Source organism: Fusarium phalaenopsidis (assembly GCF_050370095.1).
Source record: "Fusarium phalaenopsidis strain FUZ10S chromosome Unknown contig_32296, whole genome shotgun sequence".
In the NCBI taxonomy this organism is placed as follows: Eukaryota; Fungi; Ascomycota; class Sordariomycetes; order Hypocreales; family Nectriaceae; genus Fusarium; species Fusarium phalaenopsidis.
Window position 1 is genome coordinate 180,474 of NW_028145408.1, and position 23,380 is coordinate 203,853.

The 23,380-nt window shown below is 50.2% G+C and overlaps 6 protein-coding genes across 6 annotated transcripts; 4 read left to right on the forward strand and 2 right to left on the reverse strand.

Moving 5' to 3' along the window:
- Window positions 1–2,729: 2,729 nt before the first annotated feature.
- LRP88_05649 (uncharacterized protein) lies at window positions 2,730–4,563 on the forward strand (the record flags this gene model as incomplete). Its single annotated transcript, XM_083242199.1, has 2 exons — window positions 2,730–3,652; window positions 3,831–4,563. 2 exons carry the CDS (start codon window positions 2,730–2,732, stop codon window positions 4,561–4,563), a joined length of 1,656 nt encoding a protein of 551 aa, XP_083101135.1.
- A 494-nt stretch (window positions 4,564–5,057) lies between these two features.
- Window positions 5,058–7,030, reverse strand: LRP88_05650 (general substrate transporter; the record flags this gene model as incomplete). Its single annotated transcript, XM_083242200.1, has 6 exons — window positions 5,058–5,279; window positions 5,333–5,686; window positions 5,772–5,902; window positions 5,951–6,231; window positions 6,404–6,643; window positions 6,813–7,030. 6 exons carry the CDS (start codon window positions 7,028–7,030, stop codon window positions 5,058–5,060), a joined length of 1,446 nt encoding a protein of 481 aa, XP_083101136.1.
- A 972-nt stretch (window positions 7,031–8,002) lies between these two features.
- LRP88_05651 (glycoside hydrolase superfamily) lies at window positions 8,003–9,759 on the forward strand (the record flags this gene model as incomplete). The annotated part of the gene is made up of 4 exons (XM_083242201.1): window positions 8,003–8,062; window positions 8,123–8,410; window positions 8,461–8,965; window positions 9,173–9,759. The coding sequence occupies 4 exons, from the start codon at window positions 8,003–8,005 to the stop codon at window positions 9,757–9,759; spliced, it is 1,440 nt and encodes a 479-aa protein (XP_083101137.1).
- Window positions 9,760–10,410: 651 nt separating this feature from the next.
- LRP88_05652 (uncharacterized protein) lies at window positions 10,411–10,920 on the forward strand (the record flags this gene model as incomplete). The annotated part of the gene is made up of 2 exons (XM_083242202.1): window positions 10,411–10,774; window positions 10,823–10,920. 2 exons carry the CDS (start codon window positions 10,411–10,413, stop codon window positions 10,918–10,920), a joined length of 462 nt encoding a protein of 153 aa, XP_083101138.1.
- A 578-nt stretch (window positions 10,921–11,498) lies between these two features.
- On the forward strand, window positions 11,499–13,532 carry LRP88_05653 (lysophospholipase catalytic domain-containing protein; the record flags this gene model as incomplete). Its single annotated transcript, XM_083242203.1, has 4 exons — window positions 11,499–11,557; window positions 11,639–12,144; window positions 12,305–12,343; window positions 12,394–13,532. The coding sequence occupies 4 exons, from the start codon at window positions 11,499–11,501 to the stop codon at window positions 13,530–13,532; spliced, it is 1,743 nt and encodes a 580-aa protein (XP_083101139.1).
- A 966-nt stretch (window positions 13,533–14,498) lies between these two features.
- LRP88_05654 (RTA1 like protein-domain-containing protein) lies at window positions 14,499–15,580 on the reverse strand (the record flags this gene model as incomplete). Its single annotated transcript, XM_083242204.1, has 3 exons — window positions 14,499–14,906; window positions 14,984–15,291; window positions 15,349–15,580. The coding sequence occupies 3 exons, from the start codon at window positions 15,578–15,580 to the stop codon at window positions 14,499–14,501; spliced, it is 948 nt and encodes a 315-aa protein (XP_083101140.1).
- Between the last annotated feature and the right edge of the window lie 7,800 nt (window positions 15,581–23,380).

Genomic DNA, 23,380 nt, shown 5'->3' on the forward strand with positions numbered 1-23,380 from the left:
TCATACGGGACAAGAATCCCAAGAGAGTACCAATAAAGGTACCCCAATGCGAAGCCCAAGCTGCTGGAGATATATTTGTGGGCATAATAGCCCATTGTTCCTCCTGGAACCGGCAGATAGCTTGCTATTTCGGCTATGCCTGTCATGACCCCGTAGGTCACGAGACATAGGACTGAATATGCGACCAAGAGGAAGCAGGGTCCTCCAGTTCGAAGGACAAGTCCAGTTGCGATGAAAAGGGCTGTGCCGATTGAGCCTCCCAGAGCTATCATCTGAGAGTGGCACGGCTTGAATCCACGATGAGTCTGTTCGTTTCTAATCGGAAGGGTCGTTCCTATTTCGAGGCTTCTGCTGTCACTGGCTTGAGCGTGCGGTTCGCCGTCTTTATCTGACGTGATGGGAGCGACGTCCCGGTCGATGGTCCCAACGCCGGAAGGACTCATGTTGCTGTGTGCTTTGATCCCAAGAGACAGGTGACAAGAAATCCAGAGAAGGCAATGATGGAGGTAAAATGGCTAAATGAGGACTGGCTTGGATTGGTAAGAAGTGGACGTGTCACTCTGAGCCTTTATAAATACAACTACTTGCTGATACCTGTCCTGCCACTAAGTTCCTATCCCTGAATGACAGGGGCTACGAGATAAGACGACCCTGTGACCTGGAGATATCTCGATTTCCCCGCAAAAGATAAGTCTGGGGAAACGATGCTAGCTCGAGGAGATGCATGCGAGCTTCGGCTCCGAAACAGTCACCGACCGTTCCAGGCCGACGCGGTAGGCTCTGTACGGTGTTTCTTCACATTTACGATTGGCAGCCAATTGGTTTTTAGCGTAAGAAGCTCTGATAGTTGATATCGGTCGGCCACCCACCTCAGGTAGTCACTAAAAGCATCCTCGGGGCCAGAGTAGTCGGCTTTGGTGTCGGGCTCGGAGGTGGGTCTCGGTGGCTGGAGACGTGTGGTGATTCAACTTTGGTCATTGGGTCATGTCCTGTGCGGGTGGACTTCTCGGCACACTCCTCGGTGCCGAAGTTGATCGGCTCCAATCATGGAAGGCATACAACGTTACTACTGGATTTAGGAACTGTGAGTGTGGGGACCGCACAATTTGTCTTCGGGTTTGGATCCCTTTTGGCAATCATCAGAATAAATGCAGAGTCAATCGAATTGGTTCATCTAGATTGTATATGAATAGGCCAGCCTCCAGCACGTCCCACACGATTGGCACTCAAATAGCATCAGTCCTAAGGAATCTCGTTGCTATCCCACGATCTGAACTACTCGCACAAGTTACTCGGGCTTGTATTTTGAAATGGCTGATAAACTCAACCACACCGCTCTCGCGTCGCAGACGCTCTTCAACGTCAAAGGCTTGCTTGCCCTAGTGACAGGAGGTGGTTCTGGTATGGGGCATTCCCGAGCTTCCTCCCCTAGTACGTATGTTCTAATACACATAGGGCTTGGTTTGATGATGGCAAAAGGGCTTGCCAGAAACGGAGCTGCCAAAGTCTATATCGCAGGTAGACGCCTCGAAATCTTGCAGGAAGCTGCAGCTGTAATAGGTCCTCAAGCAGTACCCATTCAATGCGATGTCACGTCCAAGGAAAGCATACAGGGAATGGTCGAGTTGATCAAGAAGGATACCGGGTATCTCAATCTGCTGATATGCAACGCCGGGACACTAGGCCCTCAAGTCGCAACTCCTACGCCCGAAACAACACTAAAAAACTGGGCCGCGCAAAACCTCAGCCATGACGTTCAGTCCTACACAGATACATTTACGATCAATGTCACGGCTGTCTGGTACACGGCTATGGCCTGCCTAACGCTCTTAGATGCGGGCAATCGAAAAGGCAACTTGCAGCAATCATCGCAAATTATTACCACAACCTCAATTGCGGGCTTCAACAAGAAAGCACCGAGCGGATGGGCTTATGGCCAGTCTAAGGCAGCAGCAGTATTGGCCACTAAACAGCTGGCTGTGACACTCCCTCAATGGAACATCCGGTAGGTAATCTTTCAACCCTGGAGATTCAAGATATGCACTGACAAACTCTAAGGGCAAATGGAATCGCACCTGGTTGTAAGTTAACATTTTCATACTATTACGGCATCATTTCACAATTCCAGCTTTTCTCAGCACTCATTTTCTAATACATCGTTTAGTATTCCCAAGTGCTATGTCGGTTAACACTGTCAAACCGTACAAGAACGACGCAGATGACAGCCTGGCAATTCCTCAAAATATTGTACCCTTGCAACGGATGGGCGAAGAACAAGAAATCGCCGGTACAATTCTTTACCTAGCATCGCAAGCTGGTGCATATACAAATAGGGCAATCCTGGTAGTAGATGGAGGGCGACTTGGTAATTTCCCTAGTACTCTATAAGCTATAAGGAGAACAGGCGTTTATAAATTATAATTGTGCAGTAAGAGTGGAATTCTCTTTGCTGGTTTTTCTGCCATTGGCTTTGTCTTTTCCTAGATCGAGATTCCGGAGACCAAGGGCATTGCCCATGCACGGATCGATGCCTTGTTTCACCCTATAGCACTGGTCCGAAAGTTCAAGGTTATGTCACAGGAAAGACAAAATTATTTTAAACCCCCTCATACCTAGGTAGGTACCCGGGGTTTTCCCGCTGGGCGGTTACATACACGTGACCACCCCTAGACCTATGTGCAGGGTCCAATCCGACAACTTCATCCTTTTAACCTCAGACCCGAAATGCCATGAGCTCAACATCATTCCCAACCTCTCAGTACTTCCCCCCCCGCCGCCGCGTCTGGCAGGCCTGCACAAACTGCCGCGCCCGGAAGACGCGATGCGACGCCGCCAAGCCAAAGTGCAGCCTGTGCGTGACGCAGAACGTAGCCTGCGTGTACAGGGACTCGCAGCAGCCAAAGATCGAGGCCAACACGCTGATCCTCCTCGAGAGGATACAGCTGCTCGAGGATCGCATCTTTGCGACGCCAGGGTTTGGCGGCGGGCAAGATGATAATGTGACACATCAGCCGCCTGGAGCAGGGTGGCAGGGCGGTGGTGGGAATGATGCGCCAGAGATGGAGCCGCAGGATTTTCAGATCTTGATCCCGCTGTCACACACGGCTTGTGCGAATCACGTGTTTAATTGGCCTGTTGTACGGCAGCTGCTCTCGGATATCGCCCCGACGAGGACCTCTCACAGGAATGTTCTTTCGACTGAAGCGACTGACATCTTCTTCCAGCGGAAGCCTGACCAGGAACCGAAGCTGTTTCCTCCGGAGTCGTGGAGAATATCTGGGTTTGGGGATTCCTTCGAGACGTATCGACGCATGTTGGACTCGTACTTTGCAGAGGTCAATGTGTTCTTCCCGCTCTTGTCGCATGATGAAATGCTGGATGTGCTGCATCGGGTCTCTGGCTCTGAAGGACGTGATGAAGAAGGTGGTCATTCCGTGTCGTCTGCTGGTTACTGTCTTTTGCTGCTTGTGCTTTGCTTGGGTGATTTCGCTCCACGGAAACGACCGTTCCGATCACCTAAAACTAGGGAGGAAGGCCAAGATACTCCGGCAGAATTTCCCCATGTTCAGCTGTGGCAGAAGGCGCAGCTGTTAATGGGGCACATCTCCTCGGATCTGACGCTCGAGGCGACGCAGTGTGCCATGCTTGCTAGGTGAGAGGTTATTCATCTAGACATCAAGAGGTGCTGACATGTGTAGTATATACATGGGAGCAAGAGGTCAAGTGTCGGACTCGTTTCACTGGGCGCATGCTACGGCTGTGAAATGTGAGGCTTTGGCGAAGAGGTACGCTCGAACTGGTCGGCTTGATGATGTTACTCACCCCTCTAGGACTCTCATCGGCTCAAAGGAAAACGACGTCTTTTCCGAAGCATTCCGTCGGCTGTACTGGGTAGCCTTCATCTTCGAGGGTGACTTTGTCTCCGAAATATCCATCACTCTGCCCTCAGGTATTGCCCGCTACGAGGACCTCGTCCCGTACCCTATCCAAGGCGCTCCACGTGGTAAATCTGCCGAGACTGCCACCCCCAGACCGGAGTCCACGTCGCTAGATCCCGCAGAGGAGCTGGTCGCCTTTCAGATCAGCACTAACGCCGCCATCCGGCGGTTCCTCAACCACGTCAACAGCGTCGTCTACGACAGCAAGGACCACTTCCGCATGACGCGGACAAACTACGCCAACTGGCTCCTCCGCACGACCAACGACCTCTGGTCTTACCACAGCACCATCTACCGCAACCTCCCGGACGTTCTGCTTAGTCGCGCGGAGGAGCAGCAGCAGCCGGAGGAGGAGGCATCACCGGGGACGTCGAGGCGCCTGGGCAACCACGCGTGGAATATTGTCCGGCTTCAGGGGCGGTACTACGCCGGGCAGTACATTGTCCACAGGCCGTTTATCGAGTACGTCTTGCTCAATGTGGGTCACTTTCACACGCACCCGTGCAAGGAGGCCATACTGGAGAGGTGCAGGATGTGCCTTGAGGGGTGCAAGGGCTTTATCGGCGTGTTTGATGCGAATCCTGTTAATAGGATAACGTGTCTATTTGCAAGCGGCATGGTGTAAGTTGACACTCCCCTTGACGAAGTAGTTGTTGTTCTGAATGTTGTGTTAGTACCTTTACGATGGTCATGATACTGCGAATTGCGACATTTTGCGATGTGTTGAGGGAGATTTTGCCGGGGGATATCGAGGAGACAATTCAGGTGGGGAAGAGGAACCTCAGAAAGTTTGGGGTTAGCGTTGGGGAGTTTGGCTGGCATTTGGAGGTGCTGGAAAAGTTGGATGCAGCGTGCAGGGAGAGGATGGCTGCTCGATAGTGGGAAGAGCTCCGCTGAGAAGGATGTATTCCAAGTTGCACTGGTGGGACCGAGGTAACTGCTATCGACTTGTTGGCGATGCTATGATGGTGTTGAGCAGCATTCATGGAACATCAATAACAGACATATATGAAGATGGCTTCACTATCTCTGCTCACAAAGCTCAACTATAGAGTTGCTTGAGTCCATACTATCATATCTCTCGATATCTTGCATGGGACTGCATCACCTGCATTGCCACTAGACCTTGCGCTCGACATTCTCATCCTGCTCCACGACACCATCATTCTTTAGGTCAGTTACCCGGACATCCGCAACCTCACCATCAAAGATAACGGCAATTTCCTCAAGAGCCTTGCCCTTTGTCTCGAGGAACCACCCATAGGCGATGAAACTCTCCACGGCGAGGATGGCAACATAGACAAGGTAATACTTCCAGCCAATGTCGTCAAGGCCAATCGGCTACAAATGTCAACTTAACTCAACAATTAAAGATGCAAGACAATGGGACTCACGTTGACGTATTGGTTCACAAAGACAGCGCACTTTGTAGAAAACACATATGTAGCCATCCCCTTGGCGCGGATCGAATACGGCAGAACCTCAACAGAGTAGGCGACCGGCAGCGGCGAAAACGCAATGCAGTAGAACATCTGGAAGACAAAGATGAGAGCCATGACTGCTATGCCCGCCGCTTTGGCGCCCGTCTTGTCAAACTCGGCAGATGCGATTGTCCAGGCCGTAAAGACCGTGAGCATGCCGAGGGTTGACGCACGGAAGAGAGGGCGGCGGCCCACACGCTCGACGAAGAAGGCGGTTGTAAGGGCGAGGGCAAAGTTCCAGACGTTGATGAGGCCGTTGACGAGAGCCTGAATGTTTTTGTTTGTGATGCCAACCGTATCCATGACGCGGGAGAGGTCTGGTGCCATTAGACGGTGTTTGAGGGGGAGATACGCGGCACTTACAGTAGGCGATGAGGCCGTTGCCTGACCATTGGCTCATGAAGCCCATGCAGAGGACGAGGAACATGCGGTATCGGTTGCCGCTGGTGCTGACCATGGACTTCCAGGTTGTTGCACCGGAGACTAGGACAGTGTTAGTAGACAGCTATCCACGGCGCTTAGACAACTCACGCTTCTCGTTGTCAATTGCAGCGCGGATCTCTTCGTATTCACATCGGACAAGCTCGGTTTCGTTACCGTCTCCATGGTATTGCTTTAGGGCGGCGAGGGCTTCGTCATCGCGGTCCTTGGACATGAGCCATCGAGGGGATTCAGGCAGGAACCAGATGGTAGACAACTGGATCAAGCTAGGTGCCATCTGCAGGAGCGAAGGAAGTCTCCAAGACCAGGTGCTGGGGATTCGACGCGTGCCAAATGTGATCCAAGCTGCTGCGATGCTGCCGAGGAACCAACTGTAGGGATTAGCAATGTTACTTCCACAAATTGAGTGAGTCCTACCAAGTATTGCAGATGGCCGTTACAGTGACGCGATCCTTGGGGTGAGAAAGCTCAGAGACGAGACTGGGTGCAGAAGTAGTCGCAAAAGATAGCCCGAATCCTAGGATGAACCTGCTCACAACAAACATGGCAAAGTTGACGCTCTCGCACTGGAGGACCGCCCCGATGATCATGATGATGCTGCCGACGGTGATTCCCCAGCGGCGGCCAAACCTGTCGGCGACGTAGGGGGCGATGGGGGTGGAGCAGATGGATCCGAGGGACATGATGGAGCTCATGAGGCCGAGCTGGGCGCCTCGTGGGTTGTCGAAGAAGTCGTCCCAGTAGGAGACCGTCTGGAGAGAATTCATCATGCTACCATCGTATCTAATTGAAGTGGAATATTAGCAATCATGATGATGATGATGATGATGATGATGATGATGATGAGGTGATGTGTTGATATTGTGTTTTTTTTCTCTTTTCGATATAGTTGAAGCTCAGCCCTTGATGGGATAACTGAGCCACAAGACCGATGGTGATGAGGAGAACGTACCCGCTGGTTGCGTAGGAGACGACGGCTGCTGGAAAGAGGAGAAAGTAGAGCCGTCGACGGGCTGCGGAGTGATACCATGGTGGTGCATCCCCTGCGAGCTGGGCCATGCGAGAGGGCTCGTACGAGTCCTTGGCTGGGGCATCGCCGCCTTGCTTGCATGCTTTGCGGGCTGCTTGGTCCTGCCGGGGGGCTGGGAGGCGTTGACGGAGGGCATTCATGTTGGGGAGAGAAGAGGTGATGTCGAGTGCTTGAGGGATGTTGGTTCAAGTGGCATCTACAGCTTCTTTATATCAGGGCATCAAAGGACCCGACGCCACTAGACTCGCGCGGCTAATGTAATTGAGTTTCTTCTACCCAGAAAAAAGGATCAGAGACCACGAGATGGAGACGGCATTTAGGCGAGTTGGTGTTGAGAGACCGGGGTGATTTCCCCCACAGGCATCAACAAGAACGGAGAAGTCCTAGAGGGCTCCCCATGGGGATATGGCAAGGTTTTTCGTGTCAGGATACCTAGTTGAGTCAGTGGTCATGACTAGTGAAGCCGGTGGCATGGGTGGGAGTGGGAGTTTGACATGGAGATCCCCCCACAGGAGGAATCCTCGGGTCAGGCCAATGGCGTTGCTTCGGGGGAGCTAAATCGCAAGCCCGAAGGGTCTCCACTTTTGACCCTCCATTAGCTCCGCCGTAGCGTCGGGGATGGTTTTCTAGTTTCGGTGGGCAATGGCATCACTTGGGCCATTGGACGACGCGGCGGATGATGAGCAGGCCGAGGATGAGCTGAGTGGCGCTGGTCAGACGAGGTGTTTTTCTGCCGATGGCGAGGATTGGTGAGAGAACAGGTGGTTTCTTAGCGGGACTAATATGCAGGGGTGTTTGTAAGTTGGTCAGGAGATGTTATGTTATGCCGACGTACAGCCAAGATCCCAACATTTACACGTTCATCATGTCTCAACTCCCCATTCAGCGGGGACGCTAGAGAATGAACCATTTAGCCTATTATCGCATGGAGTATGTCATGGCAGTATAGGATGATCGACCGAATGTTCTCCGAACAGGGTCGGAGGATGCGCGATTCACATGGAGACGACCGAGATAACAGGTGGGTATTTAGGGGCTCTGCTCTCCCTGGGCACTCCTCTCTGGCCAAAACACTTTTTTGTAATTTCTCTTCATTATCTGTTGGAGTCAAAATGGCTACCGGAATGCTGAGAACGTCAGGCACCAGCATCGTCGATGCAGGTGGCAAGCCCGTCCTCCTCCGAGGCGTAAGTCCTACAGCACCATACATCAGCTCAAACTGACACTTTAAGACCACTCTCGGCGGCTGGATGATGATGGAGAACTTCATCAATGGCTTCCCCGGCCGTGAGTGCCAGATCCGCGCAGCCCTCCTCAAGGTACTCGGCCGCGAAAAGTACGACTTCTTCTTCGACAAGTTCCTCGAGTACTTCTTCACTGAAAAGGACGGCGAGTTCCTCTCGTCGCTGGGCTTCAACTGCCTTCGCCTATCGTTCAACTACCACCACTTTGAGGACGACATGAATCCCTTTGTCATCAAGGAGGAGGGTTTCAAGCATCTTGACAGGGCGATTGAGATTGTAAGTTTCCAAGGGTGTTTATTGACTGAGCTAACCCCTGCGACTTCTAGTGCACAAAGTACAAGATCTACGCCATATTAGACCTCCACTCAGCGCCCGGCGGCCAGAACCAGGACTGGCACTCTGACAACCCGACTGGCTACGCGGCATTCTGGGACCACAAACACTTCCAGGATAGGGTCGTCCACCTGTGGGAGGTTATTGCCAGTCGGTACAGGGGCAATCCCTGGATCGCAGGATACAACCTGTTGAATGAGCCGGCTGACGAGCAGTGGACGCGGCTGCTCTCGTTTTATGACAGGATAGTACCTGCTGTGAGGGCAGTTGACCCTGATCACATCCTGTTTCTGGAGGGAAACACTTTCAGCATGGACTTTTCGGGTTTCACAGACGTGTTTCCGAATTCCGTGTACGCGATCCACGATTACTGTGGTTTCGGGTTCCCCAATAGGATCGGTAGGTATCAGGGCCTGAAGGAGCAGGATGAGTACATCCGGAAGATGTACGATAGAAAGGCGGCCTTTATGAAGGAGCATGGAGTCCCAGTATGGAACGGTAAGATAGAGTTCCTGATTATGAGACTGCTGCTGATGAACCAGGCGAGTTTGGCCCCATCTACGAGCGGGAGGAGTACAATCCCGACTATAAAGTCCAGAACGACGAGCGGTTCAACATGTTAGACAAGCAGATGGCCATCTACACGGCCGAAAGCATCGGTAAGCCTCCATCAACTCTAATCCCACCAATGACTTACACATTTAGCATGGAGCATCTGGTGCTACAAGGACATCAACGTCATGGGCCTTGCATACGTCTCCCCCTCGTCCCCGTGGCTCAAGCTCCTCTCCCCCATCATCCGCAAGAAGCGCGACCTCGCCGTCGACTCGTGGGCCTACGACGACGCGCACCTCCAAGAGGGCCTCTTCGACCCCCTACACAAGTGGTTCGAGGACAATGTCTCCGCGAAGCATGGCAAGAAGTACCCCTGGCAGTGGCGCATGCACATGCACGTTTTCCGCGGCATCCGCGGCATCACCATGGCCGAGTACATGATCCCGGAGTGGGCAGAGTACTTTAGGGGCAAGACATTTGAGGAGCTGGATGAGCTGGCGGCCAGCTGGAAGATCGAGAACTGTGTGCAGAGGGCGAGGCTGAATGAGCTGCTGAGTCTGTATGCGCCGATGGAGGCAGGGGATCCTCGCCTGGAGGGAAAGGTCATACAACCCAAGGAGGTCAAGGAGGAGGCTGTTGAGGCGAAAGAGAGTGTTTCGGGGGTTGGGGTGTTTGAGCTGGCACCGGAGGAGAAGAGGCCTGCGGTCACGGTGCAGATGGTGAAGCAGGCTGCTTGAGGGAATATATCATGAATGGTCATTCAATTGATGGGAACGAGAGTTGACGAGAAGTGGATAAAGGGAATGCGATGAATAAGTTGTGTTTTTATCTCCTCCTGGTATTAGAGTAATGGTACCTTACGTTATTGGGCTTTGATACCGTCATGTATTAATGACTGTTGTGGCTGATGGCTTCTTGTCACCATTGCAGGTAGTAGGTAATATTACCTTGACCAGGTCCCGTATGATGGAAAAGCTGGAAAGTAATTTTCACTCTTGTGCTGAAAACCTTTGTTTCCGTTTCTGCATGTTGTCAATGAGGGGTTGAGAGAATCTTGTTTGCAAGTACGCCCCCAACCTAAATGCGCTCGGGTCAGTCCACGCGACCGGTTCCCACCCTCCGAATATTGAGTTTCCCTATCATCTTGTCGTTAAGCCCACTGAATACGTGAATGATGAAACGCGTGCATCATCGGACAGCAAGTTGAAGCTGTCGGTGTCGGTCTAGATCGATTCAGGCAGGATTCATGGCAGTATATCAGCACGTCGTTCCTCCCACGTGGTCGGAAAGATCATGCCAAGTATTCCTCACTGCCAGGTAGTTTTCATATCACATTTTACCTATCAGCTCAAACAGTGGAGCGACTTGCGCCCCGAGCCAGTGACAACATGACCAGCAGGGAGCTCTTAGTGGTGATTCTGAACCACACGAACGAGGAGCTCGATCTCGAACCAGACTCCCCAAGTCTCCAGCACGGTCATTGGATGGACACGCAGGATTCACGACCGCCAGCACAAATCTTAGCAGGCGAGAGTGGTATGTTGCGCTGCAAGTCCAGCCACGTGGGCGCCGGAGTCAGCGGCTCAGTCACGTACCGAGTCATCGGCTACGAAGAGAGCTACAAGGTGACGTTTCTCTGGAACGTGCCGTATGTTGGACAGAACAAGTTTGACTCCCTCTGCGCGGCCGAGGGCTTCGCGGTCAGGATGCTGGGCGGGCGGGGGAACCAGGCTGTTGCGGTCTTTGTGTTTGGTAAGTGTGCCGTCAGGGCGGAAACGTGATCTAACAGCCTCTACCTAGAACCAGCGCAGAGCCAGATATCAGATGATAATGTGACAGCCGCTGTCATCAAGGGTCCTGTCGAGTGTGCCGAGGCACCATTGGGTGGTTTCCATTAGGTCAATATCACAAGGTTCTCGGATCCCAGGATCAGGGAAATACTCTCCAAAGCAAAGCAAGTGTCAGTGATGAACGATCCTACATTACTGGGTCACAGTCGCAGTCAATTCTCTCCAAGCGCCAACCTTAAAAACACTTCTCTGCCTCCCCTAGTGGGGGACAAAATACACGAGACTGAATTGGCTGTGCCCTCACCTCTCTGAGTCTTATGTTTTATGTCCCCCGCTGGCTCCCATTTTGTGTTGTCCCTTGAGGGTGCACGAACCCACAAGAGCCACAAAAACTATAATGGGAACAGGCCTATTGGGATAGAGAGATGTTCCCTAGGTCAACCAGATTGAGAGCAAGCCGTTGTGGCTCAAGCCACCGCTGTGGAACTAGAAACCTTGACTCCAAGCGCGCACAAGCCGACGATGTCACCATGACCCAAGAGAGAGTGCGATGCAGTAAAGATCTCAAACTGACCTTCGTGTTATTGATACTTAAATCTGTCAATTCTCCCATTGTCGACAGCTTGAATTAAATAAAACGAAAAGCGCTGAACAAGACTGCATCGGACCTTGATCAACAACCCACAATGCTTGTGTACGGTGGGCCAATCTTCCTGGCGAGTCTGCTGGTCTGGTTTCCGGGTAGGTGAATGCTCCACAACAAACCGAGCCCCGGCTGAAGCTTTGGGACAGTGACACATGCCTACTTGCCATTTATTGAGCCAAGAGCTGTTCCAGACGCCCCAGACGGCTACGCACCTAGCCAAGTCTCATGCCCTTCGAGACGGCCAGTCATCCGCAATGCTACAGCACTGTCAGCCAACGAAACAGCATGGCTACAGCTCCGTGGTAACAACACTATTTCGGCGCTGAAAGATGTCCTTGATAGAGCCGAAATCGGTGGCATCGACATTGACGCCTATATAAACGGTCTCGTAGATGATGGCGATGACTTGCCGCGAATTGGCATCGCCATCTCCGGTGGTGGTTATCGGGCCATGATGAACGGGGCCGGTGCCATCGCCGCGTTCGACAACCGGTCCACAAGCTCCACGGACAAGGGACAACTCGGTGGAATTCTCCAAGCTGCCACCTACCTTAGTGGACTGTCCGGAGGTAGTTGGGTTGTTGGAAGCCTCTATGTGCAGAACTTCACCACGGTCGAGTCCATCATCTTTGCACAGAGCGGTTTTCTTGACAGCCTTTGGCAGTTTGATGAGTCCATCATTGAAGGTTTGTTGTCCACAAGTCAGCCTAGGTGGTGTTTACTCACATCGGTAAATCTAGGGCCAGCAAACATATCCGTAACGCGGTACTATCGCGAGCTGTATGATGATGTAAAGAGCAAGGAGGATGCAGGGTACAACATAACCATAACCGATTACTGGGGAAGAGCTTTGTCGTACCAACTCGTCAATGCCACTGATGGAGGGCCTGGTATGGTTGTCAGTCACCATCAGAACAGCAGCTAACAATGTCTAGCATACACTTTCTCGTCAATTGCAAATGACACCGAGTTCACTGAGGCGAAAGCGCCTATGCCACTCATTGTTGCAGTGGAGCGGACGTCAGGCCAGCTTCAAATAGCTGACAACTCTACCATCGTGGAGTTCAACCCATGGGAAATGGGGTCCTATGATCCATCACTTGGCGCTTTTGCCCCTCTCAAGTACATCGGATCTGACTTTGAGAACGGCACAATCAGACGTAATGGAGATTGCGTTGCCGGGGTGGATAACGCCGGGTTCGTCATGGGTACCTCCTCGTCACTGTTCAACCAGGCATTTCTGCAGATCGCCAAAGTCGAGAATGCTCCGGACTTCTTGATCAGGGCTCTCAACAATACGTTGGCAGATGTTGGAGAAGACAACCGGGACATTGCTAGCTGGCCCAACCCGTTCTACAAGTACAATCCCACAAACAACTCCAACGCCGATAGCACCGTCCTCACCCTCGTAGACGGTGGCGAGGACCTCCAAAACATTCCCTTGCATCCATTGCTCTTATCGGAGCGCCAAGTTGACGTCATATTCGCCGTCGATGGTTCAGCCGACACAACAACCCACTGGCCAAACGGCACGGCACTCGTGGCAACGTACCAGAGGTCATCAGGCGGCGTTTCGACTCAGAACGACGAGTTTCCCAAAGTCCCAGATCAGAACACTTTTATCAACCTCGGCTTGAACAAGCGCCCGACATTTTTCGGCTGCAATACAGGCACAGACTCGTCACCAGGGCCACTAATAGTCTATCTACCCAATGCGCCGTACACCTACCAATCCAACTTCTCTACCTTTGATCTTGAATACAGTGACACGGAGCGGAACGAGATTATACGGAACGGATATAACGTCGCGACCATGGGGAATAGTACAGTCGACTCGAACTGGCCCGCCTGCGTAGGCTGCGCGATATTGGCTCGCAGCCTGGCGCGCACCAAGACCGATATGCCCTCCAAGTGCGTCGATTGCTTTTCGCGGTATTGTTGGAACGGCACGATGAATTCGACCAGGCCGAGCACGTACGAGCCGGAGCAAATTGTCGAAAGCGGAGCGCGCCGCCTGGAGCCGTACTTGGCCATGATGGGAACTGCGGCCTTGATAATGTTTATGGCGTTTTGATTTGACCTGATTGAATGGTATATCAACGAAACAAGCACTGGCAACTAGCACAGCCGTTGCTTTATTGATGAAGACCGAAGTGATTCATATTGGACTATTCTGTTGGAAATCTCGTACCGATAGCTAATCTACAAGCTCTTCTTGCTCTTCCTTCTACCCTTAGTCCCTTGACTTACCCCATGCTTTACTGCTGAAGCGTGACGGATGGCTTCAAGGAGTGTGCTAGCCATGTCTTGTCCGCTCAGACCAGGAGACACGTTTTGTTGTATCTGAGCAGATTTAGTTCTCTCCAATGTTGGGGTTGAGGCACCTATGTGACTTTCAGTAACATCTCAGAGGCTGGGATGAGAACTTTTATCTACAAAACGTGAGCCAAGATTCTGAGTCACTACTACGTTTTATCAAGGTTCGAGACCATTATCTCAGCTTCTACCTAGCGCAACCTCACTAAAATTGTGCTTGAGGAAATTACCGCCTGTGATGGGAGCTTCGCTCGATGACAAGTCTTCCCACCAGCCCAACTCGCCCGACTCTCAGCTCCGTTACCTCTCAATCTCACTCAGAAAAACAGCTATAGCCATGCTGCACAAAGAACCCAGCTCTGCTCAAGCTAGGATTCCACAGACACTCGTCAAGTGTGGCTGAACAAACTTGGGCGTAACCAGTGAAAATGAGTGTCCAACGATGATCCCTATTGGATGTCTGGATGGGTAAGGCCGCACGCGCTCTTGGATCTAGCAGCGAAAGTGACTCAAGGACCGACTTGATGGGTGGGCAAGCAGGGAATGCCGAAAAACAATGGAAACCCCTTCAAGACATTTCAGCTGTCACTCTCTTCGCCTTAACCACTACCTTTGCAGCTCACCTCAAGTCATTGTGGATTGGAAATGTTCTATATAAAGCGAGTTTTGGATGTCATGGATTTTTTTTCTATTTTCTTTTGTACAATTTCTTTTACTCTCAGAGCTACTCATAGGTTAGGTCGCTCATCTCGTGATCACCCGCAAAGACCCCTTCATGGATGTCTTTATCTGGAAGGAGAAACACTGGGTCGAGAAAGTTAAAGATTCCCACAGCGATAATCATAAGACAAGCATCCAAGCCGATGAAATAACCTTCATGGGTAATCAAATATCCCTCCCAACCCTGCGCGAGCTCAACTGTACGGTAAATGCTTCTGATGAAAATCATGCCCAGGGAAACACAGACTGCCACCAGCAGCCAGGCATATGTCACTGGCAGACTGTTGGGTGGTTCTAGTCCAGCCTTACCATATGAAAGGTAGGTTTTCTTTATGAACACCCTTCTCATGAAGTCTAGAACCAAGCCGGTAAAGACAATCATGGCTGCCATCTGGAACACAATACCGGCAACCTATTGAACAACATATCTGTTAGCTTTGTAGCTCAACACCAGTCGAGCTAGATCTCATAGTGATAAAAACCACTCACCATTATGTTAGTTCCCGTTTCCGTGTCCCCGTTGATCTTGTCAGCTTCGGTAGAAGCTAACGCTCCACCGATAGCCTGGATAACAAGCGCGACGATGTCAGCTGTCAGAAAGACAATAGCATACATTTTCGGCCCCAGAAGCGAAGAGCTGCGGCCCAGTCTGTTTATAAGAGTGCCAAGGATGACATAGAGCCCTGCTGTGAAGAAGGTTGGCGCGATAATGAGCGTCGTAATCTGCATGAGAAATGCATCGCCGTTATATGGGCATTTGCTCGACCAAGTACGGCCAGCCCAGCCTATCAACTCAGCTGCAAGAGGTCGGTCAGCAAACGAACGGGCTGAGAATAATGTTGTGTTCTTCATACTCATAGCCCCAAGAGCGAAAGTCAGCGAGGTCCATCTTCGCACCCTTGCAAACTGAAAAACATGGGCGGAAGTGCTGAGCAGGAAGAGGATGCAGAATGCAATTCCGGCGCCAAAGGTGGGAACATAGCCGTAAGACGTGTCGTATCCCGCAATCAGATCATGGCAGCCTGTCTTGAGGACGTCCGCTTGTTGCTGGGTGAGCTGCATAGATCTTCCTGTTGTGGTGGCCATGTTTCAGAGGTGAGGTTCAAGCTCTAAGCTCAGCGCGTGTGATCAAAGTAGAGGAACAAGCTCAAAACTGAAGCAGGCGTTTGACAAAATATATGGAGCACATCTGTCAGGCGTTTAACAACTCGTCCGAATTTCCGGGTCAAGTTGTCCATGCCCGTGGGCCGCAGTGGAGCTAAAGTTGGAGTTGAGGCTCATGGCGGCTGACGATTGGAGGAAGCCACCGAAAAGTTAGTGCGGCTGGCTGGTTGCGACAACATTGCCGGAGTTGTTTCCACTTCCGAAAACGCCGCCTTGAGTTTTGACCTCGCAGGCTGACGCGTTCAAGTAAACGCATCATCCGGACATCCCGGTTCACGCCTCAACTTTTGATGCCCTGGAAAACCAGCGCACGCAAAACATTTAGTAAACATTGAGGGAAAGCATGGTTGTGATAAGACATCGAGTAGTGAACTGCTGAGTGGTACCATTGATTGCATCATATCTCGTAAATCTGACATGTGAGAAGCGAAGCGGCATTTCCAAGAGAGCGACATGATATTGCTTCTGGGTGATAAGATGCGATCTTCTGGCTCAGTTAACCCATCAAGGGCCGGGCTTCAACTATAACAAAGAACACATTGTCAACACATCATAGCATCATGGTGATAAGATGCATTCACGAAAAGATCAGGATCACGCGTACTTCTTGAACATTTCTAAATTTAGGCATAGCCTCGTGTGGCGGCGGCCCTGGCTTCCGGCTTTTTCGCATGAGTGCTTACATAGTAGCGGTGGATCTTGAAGGATCGCGAAGGTTGTTGGGTCTTGGCGATCTTAGATTACGGTTCAGGCGGCATCCCTCCGTGATTGGGGGAACTTGATCGGTGCAAGATTTCGTGACGAGACCGTGGTCATAATGCACGACTCATATATCCCGCTTACTCACGAACCGGGGTCCCGCGGACTGCCGAACTGACGTCCGCGGGTTACCGAACCGACGTCCGCGGGTTGCCGAACCGGGACTCGTATACAATGGTTTCAAAGTTGCGACAATCTGGTATAGACGCTGATCTTACTGATTGGGAGTACAAAGGGCATCTTCGTCAATTGATGCCGCATTTCCTAGGCCAGCTCAGTAAGAAAAAGTGACATTCTAGCAGTGATTCTGTAGACATAAGGCTGGCAACGGTTATTAAATGCTTTATTTTAGCTTATAGGAATCTAAAATCTAGAACTTGAATTAAAAGGAAGAGGGCGGGCCAACGTAGTAATCAAACAGACGAAGAAGTGCCTGGGTCAGGCTCCCCCTGCATTGGGATCAAGGGGGACTGTGACGTGCGCTGGCGGCGTCGAAAGCGGACCAGCCTCCAAAGCCGGGTTGTTTCGCCCTCAGCCCTCCGAACCAAGAACCACTGAGCGGTCATCATAACCACAGCGCTATTCCAGATGAAGACGACTATCATGCCCAGTGAGAATGACCATTGCATCGATAGCTGGACGGCGCAAAGGCCCATGAAGGCGAGATCGTCAAACCCATCAGATAAAGCAAATCCCGAAATGATGAGGATTATTTGACAGATAGCCATGTCGAAGTAATGGATGTTCTGACGCCACCAAGTTCCGCGTGCAGTCCGGCTCATCTGTGAGTTGAAGTAGAGTTGGATGTAATGTATGGTGATGATGAAAAATGCCAGCACGCTGGTAACAATGCCAATGATCTGTTTCGTGACGAGTTAGCTATTTGCCTTTGATTTGACAAGGGAAACAAGAAACACACGCCATGTTCAGTCCTAAAATGATCAGATGTGCCCATGGCTAATATTCCGGTGGTAAGGCCAGCAATCAGGAGCGGGCAAAAGCCAAATCCTTGCAGTATTGTTTCCCATCTCTTGACTTTATGCTTGGCGACTGGATTGTTGATGAGATCGCATAGAACGGTAACAGACTGGAGCAACAGGATAATTGGATACACTAGGAAAAAACCAGCGGCCATCGTAAAAACTGCCATACTTGTTAACTCTAGACAACTCAACTATTGATCCTTCTTTTCAAGACTCACTGTGCGCAAAAGTGAGCCACATGTACATCGACTTATGTATTCCATTAACGATGAAGTGCCGGGTTAAAAGCTCGATGGAGTAATCATTGCCGAAGCTGGATATGTTGTAAAGACCACTTTCAATCGTCGGGTTCCATCCTGGAGACTCTGAGATGTTGGCTCGAAGCATCTCGTACAAACCCTTGGTCCCAGCTTGGTGCCAGCAAGTTTCCCGATGGTGGAGGGCATCGATTTCATGCTTAAGAAAGCCTTCCACGTAATCCCTACTGAGGACATCACCCATATCCTGCAGCAGTGACTCCCATGATGAGTTCATTGATTGACTCATATCCAGGCGTGTTGGCAAAGCTTTTTCGTGTATGTTGATACAGGTGCTTGCTTCGGCGGAACTCGATGGGTGAAGTGTAGGTGGCAAGGTACAGGCTCTGCTTTCGCCTGTGATCCAAGGCGTCTGTGGCGCCAGGGGTCAGTGTATGGCGATATTGGTGGCGAGCAATGGTCTGCGAGATAGTACAAGAAAAAAAAAAGTGATGTCAACGAACTAACGAAAACGCATGATCTAGGTAAAAAGAGGATTTAAGGAGCTCTTTGGTTTTTGCACAGCCCTAAAATCTCTCGAATCTTTACCTTCACAGTGCGTCACACAGCTGAAACCGCCGAGACCCCGACCTGCAGAAGTTCCTGAAAGTTCACTACCGACAGGGGTGGGCGCAAGGCAGCCCCTGGCCATTTAAAGCCACGGAGTCGGCGTTTAAGCGTTTGCAACTGCCGAACTCACAAAACCACATTACGTACATCAGCGGTGGGGAAGCAGGATATTGGGTGTCCGCAGGACATCGGACGTCCGCAGGAGGCGATCTCATCCTGGCTGACGAATGCCATCGCGCGCAGAGCATGTTCACCATGCTGTATCAGCTACCAAATAAAAGACGTGTTCCTGGCATACCCCATAGCTGTTCAAACTTCTCATCTCTCTTCTTCTTCTTACCAGTCGAAGCACTAGCGACGAACTCATCCGGGGTAGCCTTCACCATGACAAGCGAATTCGGGCCAATCCCGCAGCCTCCCCGGCTCCCCTTGCTGGGAAATCTTAGCGATGTTAGCTGGGTTAAAGATCCCAATCTAGCCCTAAAGGATCTGAGGTTAACCACAGTAAAAGACTCCGGAGGCCTTCCCGGCGGCCACCAGGCTTTTGGCCTAGGGTGTGTTAGTCTGATGTAGTATCAGGTCCCATTTCTTGTCAGTACCGGGCTGTCTAACCACTAGCATCAAAGATGCGGAAGAATGCGAACCAGAAGGTCTCCGTTAAGGGATTGACCAGAATGAACTCCCGCGACCTTGTTCTCTTCCAATCAATCCTTGAAAACCATAGTTGGCCCCCTGGAAATAGCTCGCCCCTCGAGATTGTGGTATCGTCGATGGCAAAATCGCTGGGATAAAAACATCTCTGGCACAACTTTGTGACAATGACATTTAAGTGGCAGCCATGTCCCTCGTCTTCTAAATGTTGGCCATCATATAAAACTCCTTTATTAATAAGTTTAATGATTTCTATACTAAAATAATAATACTCGCTTAGTCTTAGACGCACTATGAGCTGATCAAGAATGGAATATTCCTATATGATATTGTAATTAAACGGGAAAACACTACTATTTACATAAACCCCTTGTAGATCATCTTGGCTTAATGTAAACGCATCTTCAAAGCTGCCTGCGTCACTATCCATCAGACTCTTTTGGATATTGTCATCGGCCAAGGGATGGAGAAGATGAGTGGTAACATATATGCTTGCCTCCGAGAGTGCTGGAGGCTGAGAGCCAGATAGGGTAGCATCACAGATACTAGGATCAAGGAGTTCCCAAAGCATGCCCGATGGAACCGTTATCTTGGTTGCCTTGCCTGGCACGTCTTTTTGTTTGTCTGCGACAAACAATTTCAGCTCTCTGAGGCCATCGAGCTATGATCACCATCAGCACCAATGTTGAATAGCAGGTTGGTCATGGGCCCTATCTGACACTGTCGATGAGACGAAAACGAGTCGTCCTCTTCAGAACATACCTTTCGAGAAATATATGGCCATGTAAATGATAACCGCTGGAGGAACATCTCGCATTTGTCCAAGTCCTCAACCGCTTTGCGGGAAACCTTGATATCTTTGGCGAACTGGTACAGTCACGGTATTGTGGCTATAGCTGCAACTATCGACCCGAGTAGGGGGTTGTAGATCTCAAAAGACGCATCTTTAAACATATCCACAAGCCAAACGACCCATCCTGTGTGTAGTAACGCTTGGTCGATCACCTGCTGAAGAAATAGCCGGGATTGGTAAACACCTTTCTTGCGCCGCAAGGCAACTAGGTGGATGAATGGGTGATTCATTAGTGCAAGCGAGGCATGCAGGGTCATATGCATTGTCAACCATGGATGCCAATACTCAAGATAGCTGCATATCTCGTCTGATGATCTCCTGGACGGGAAGAGGTTTCTTAGCAAATGCTTGTGATGCAGTTGGGCCTCGTACTCGTATAGTAAGACGTTCAGTCTTGAGAATGTCGAGCCCGGCAACCAGGGAGTTTCAACTTCACCCAGCCACGTTTTGTGCAACAGAGAGGCGACCTTTCCCCATACACTAATCATCTCGACACAGTACGTGTTGATGCCCAAATCTTCGGTCGTTCCATCTGAAATATCGAGGTCCGGTGCATCGAGTCGGTCGTTGTCGTGTGGGATCGGCAATGGCGGCTCGACACTTGGTGAGTGTTGGCTGGACTTGTCCATTTCCGGGGCCTTCGGTATATTTGGAAATAATATAGTCTCAAGCATGTAAACGCTCCAAAAACATCGGACATCGAGTTCGTTCGCCAACGAAGAACCGTGCCGCTGAGGTCTGCGGAGACTATCGAGCCTGGCAGCGGCACCGGTAGTCATGCAAGCTCGTGAAGTGTCACCAGCTCAAGGTTAGAGCGTGAATAACAGATCAAAAACGCCGAATTGAATTCACATACCTGCAATGTTCCTCAAAGTCAATAGACATAATGACTGGATCACCTCTAGTCTCGGGGCCCCGTCAAATGCGAGACGCATGGTAGCATCTGCTGCCAGCCGATTATAAAAGCTAGCAGCCTCTACCTCCTCGCCGTGGTAGAACTCGTGGCTGGATAACTTCAGCATAAGCGCCAAGAAACTATGCAGGAGGAACTGAGGAAGAATGGCCATTCTTTCCCGGAGGTCGTCGGGGTTGAATAGTGGCAAAGGTTGAAGGTGAAGAGTAGTTTTGGAAATTTGCACGAAATTATTTAGTGCCTCTGGCGGGGGATCATAGCTGGTGGAATTATTAGCATTGCCATTTTAACAAATATCGTGTTGTTTCTTGAATGACTTTACCTGGTTTGGTAAACTTGTCACAAGTCCGGGTGGCATCCGATACTTGGACCACTGCCTCTGGCGAGTCAGTGACGAGAGCAAGTTGGGAATTGCCAACAGCGAGTGCCTGGTCAGGTTCTCCGGGTGTATTGTTGTCAGACAATGGGCTCATAGAGATTAGGCGTTTTTTATGTAGAAGGCGACCCTGTTCCGAAATAGCTGCAACCTACCGCAACAGACCAAAGATATCACTAAGCTGATCTTCCAGCATTTGGATACGATCTTTGGTAGACAGCCTGGAAATTCCATCAGCTCACATTTTACATAGCTTGTTCATAGACCAACTGACTTTTTTGTTACACCGTTTGAAGTCCCTTGTCGCGTCGATCGTGCCCTCGAGAGATAGACACATGAAAGGCCAAGTCGTTGACAAAATGAGCAAGTTGGCTTTTCCCCTGTGCATTTCGACTTTTTACGGCTACATAGACAGATAGTATACATGTACATCCCTTTACTTTGAAACGAGGGGCGCGTGGTGACTTACCGACATGGCTCACAGGCTTCTCGAGTTCGTGTCATTCCGTGATCCATGGAACATGTGCAAGCAGGGATTCCGGGGAGAAACACTGAAAAAAAGCTCCGCATTTGGCTAGGTCAATCATCAACGAAAGGCTTATTTTGCCACAATGTGCAGACAAAACGCGGTCATAAGATCCACATCAGGCCAGGTTGAGTACCTGTTACCATTGCACTTTTACTTGACTACAGTATATATTACTGTAAAGGGATATATTAGTGATAGTAGTAAGTACTTAGGTAGCTATCGTTACCTATAGTAATCGTTAGGACCCTTTTTTTTTTTTTTTTTTTTTTTTTTTTTTTTTTTTGCTATTTTATCACCCAATTTCGTTTATATTTCATACCCATCCTTGAATTCCAAATCAGCACCTAGACGAAGATTATCAACATGCTTCTAAGAGAAGCTCGTACTAATGTAGCGGTTATACATTAGTTTGCACAACCAGTTACGTAGTCGAGTTTGATTTGACACCCATTTCCAAAATCCACAAAGCCACATGCTTTACATCCACGGTTGCGGATCTCGTCGTAGAATTGCTTCAGGACGCCTCCTTTGGCTGTACAGCCATTGCCCTTCACAAATATACCAGCAGCACCAACGCTGAGCGTCTTCGAAGCACAGACACCACTATCCTTACTAAAAATAGAAATATTAGTTTTCAACACCTAAACCAACTCATAAGGCTGGTATTTCAAGCTACTTACCCGCCAGCACGGTATGTGTACTCGTCACTGATTTTCTGCCAGGCCGACTGAAAAGCTGGTATCAAATCGTTGTGACACTGTGAGCTTCCTTTGCACGAATAAGTATCGGCGGCAGCGAAGCCCACTGTTGAAAGAGCGAGGACTAGCTTAGAAAGCTGCATGTCGAGATATTAAGTAGCCGAATTATTGAGTTTAATGGTATCGTAAGCTAAGATGATTTGTGTAATAAAGCTGGATGATCCGTCTTAACTCTGGCACAAGCGGGCATATTTATATATATTTATTATAGGCGCATCCTATCTAAAGAGATTTCATAAGCGTTCCACTATTCGGCGATTACCTTGGGTAATCATATAGTTCGGAGGTAAATACCCGAATAGAGTTCTGCGAAAGGCCATAATAAGCGGCGAAATAAAAAAAAATACGAGGTTAGCATGGATTCAGCATCTGAGTTCACTGCAACCTCGTAATTTATTTCAACTGTATGCACGCGTGGTGGGCACGTCCCGACACTGAATGGTTCGTAGTACGGCGCGTTAAATTCTGACCTCTTGCTCTGTCAGGCCACGTGCAGACAACCTAGGCTTATAAAAGATCCTAGATGCTTACGGCTATTCAAAGCACAGTAATCATACAAGTCTGCATCTACTATAAGCGAACCCGTAACCATACAGGGAGGCGCATCACACACACCATTCCGGATCTAGTTACAGAAGAGTATAGAAATATAAGCGGAGGTTCTAATCAGAGGTTCCAAGGTTACAGTGAATCCAAGTCAACCTCGTATTTTTTATTTCAGCGGTATGCACGCGTGGTGGGCACGTACAGATGAATGGTTCGTAGTACGGCGAGCTAAATTCTGACCTCTTGCTGTGTCAGGCCATGTGCAGACAACCTAGGCTTACAAAAGATCCTAGATGCTTACGGCTATTCAAAGCATAGTAACCACACAAGTCTATATCGACTAAAAGACTTCGAACACCCATTAAGTTGCCAAGGCAAGAGACTTAACGGCTGAATATCTAGCCCGAAGGGTATGTCGCAGGTACTGATGGGCCATGAGGATCAAATGAGCGCTTAGTTTTCTATCTAAAGGAGTGACGAGAGTCGGT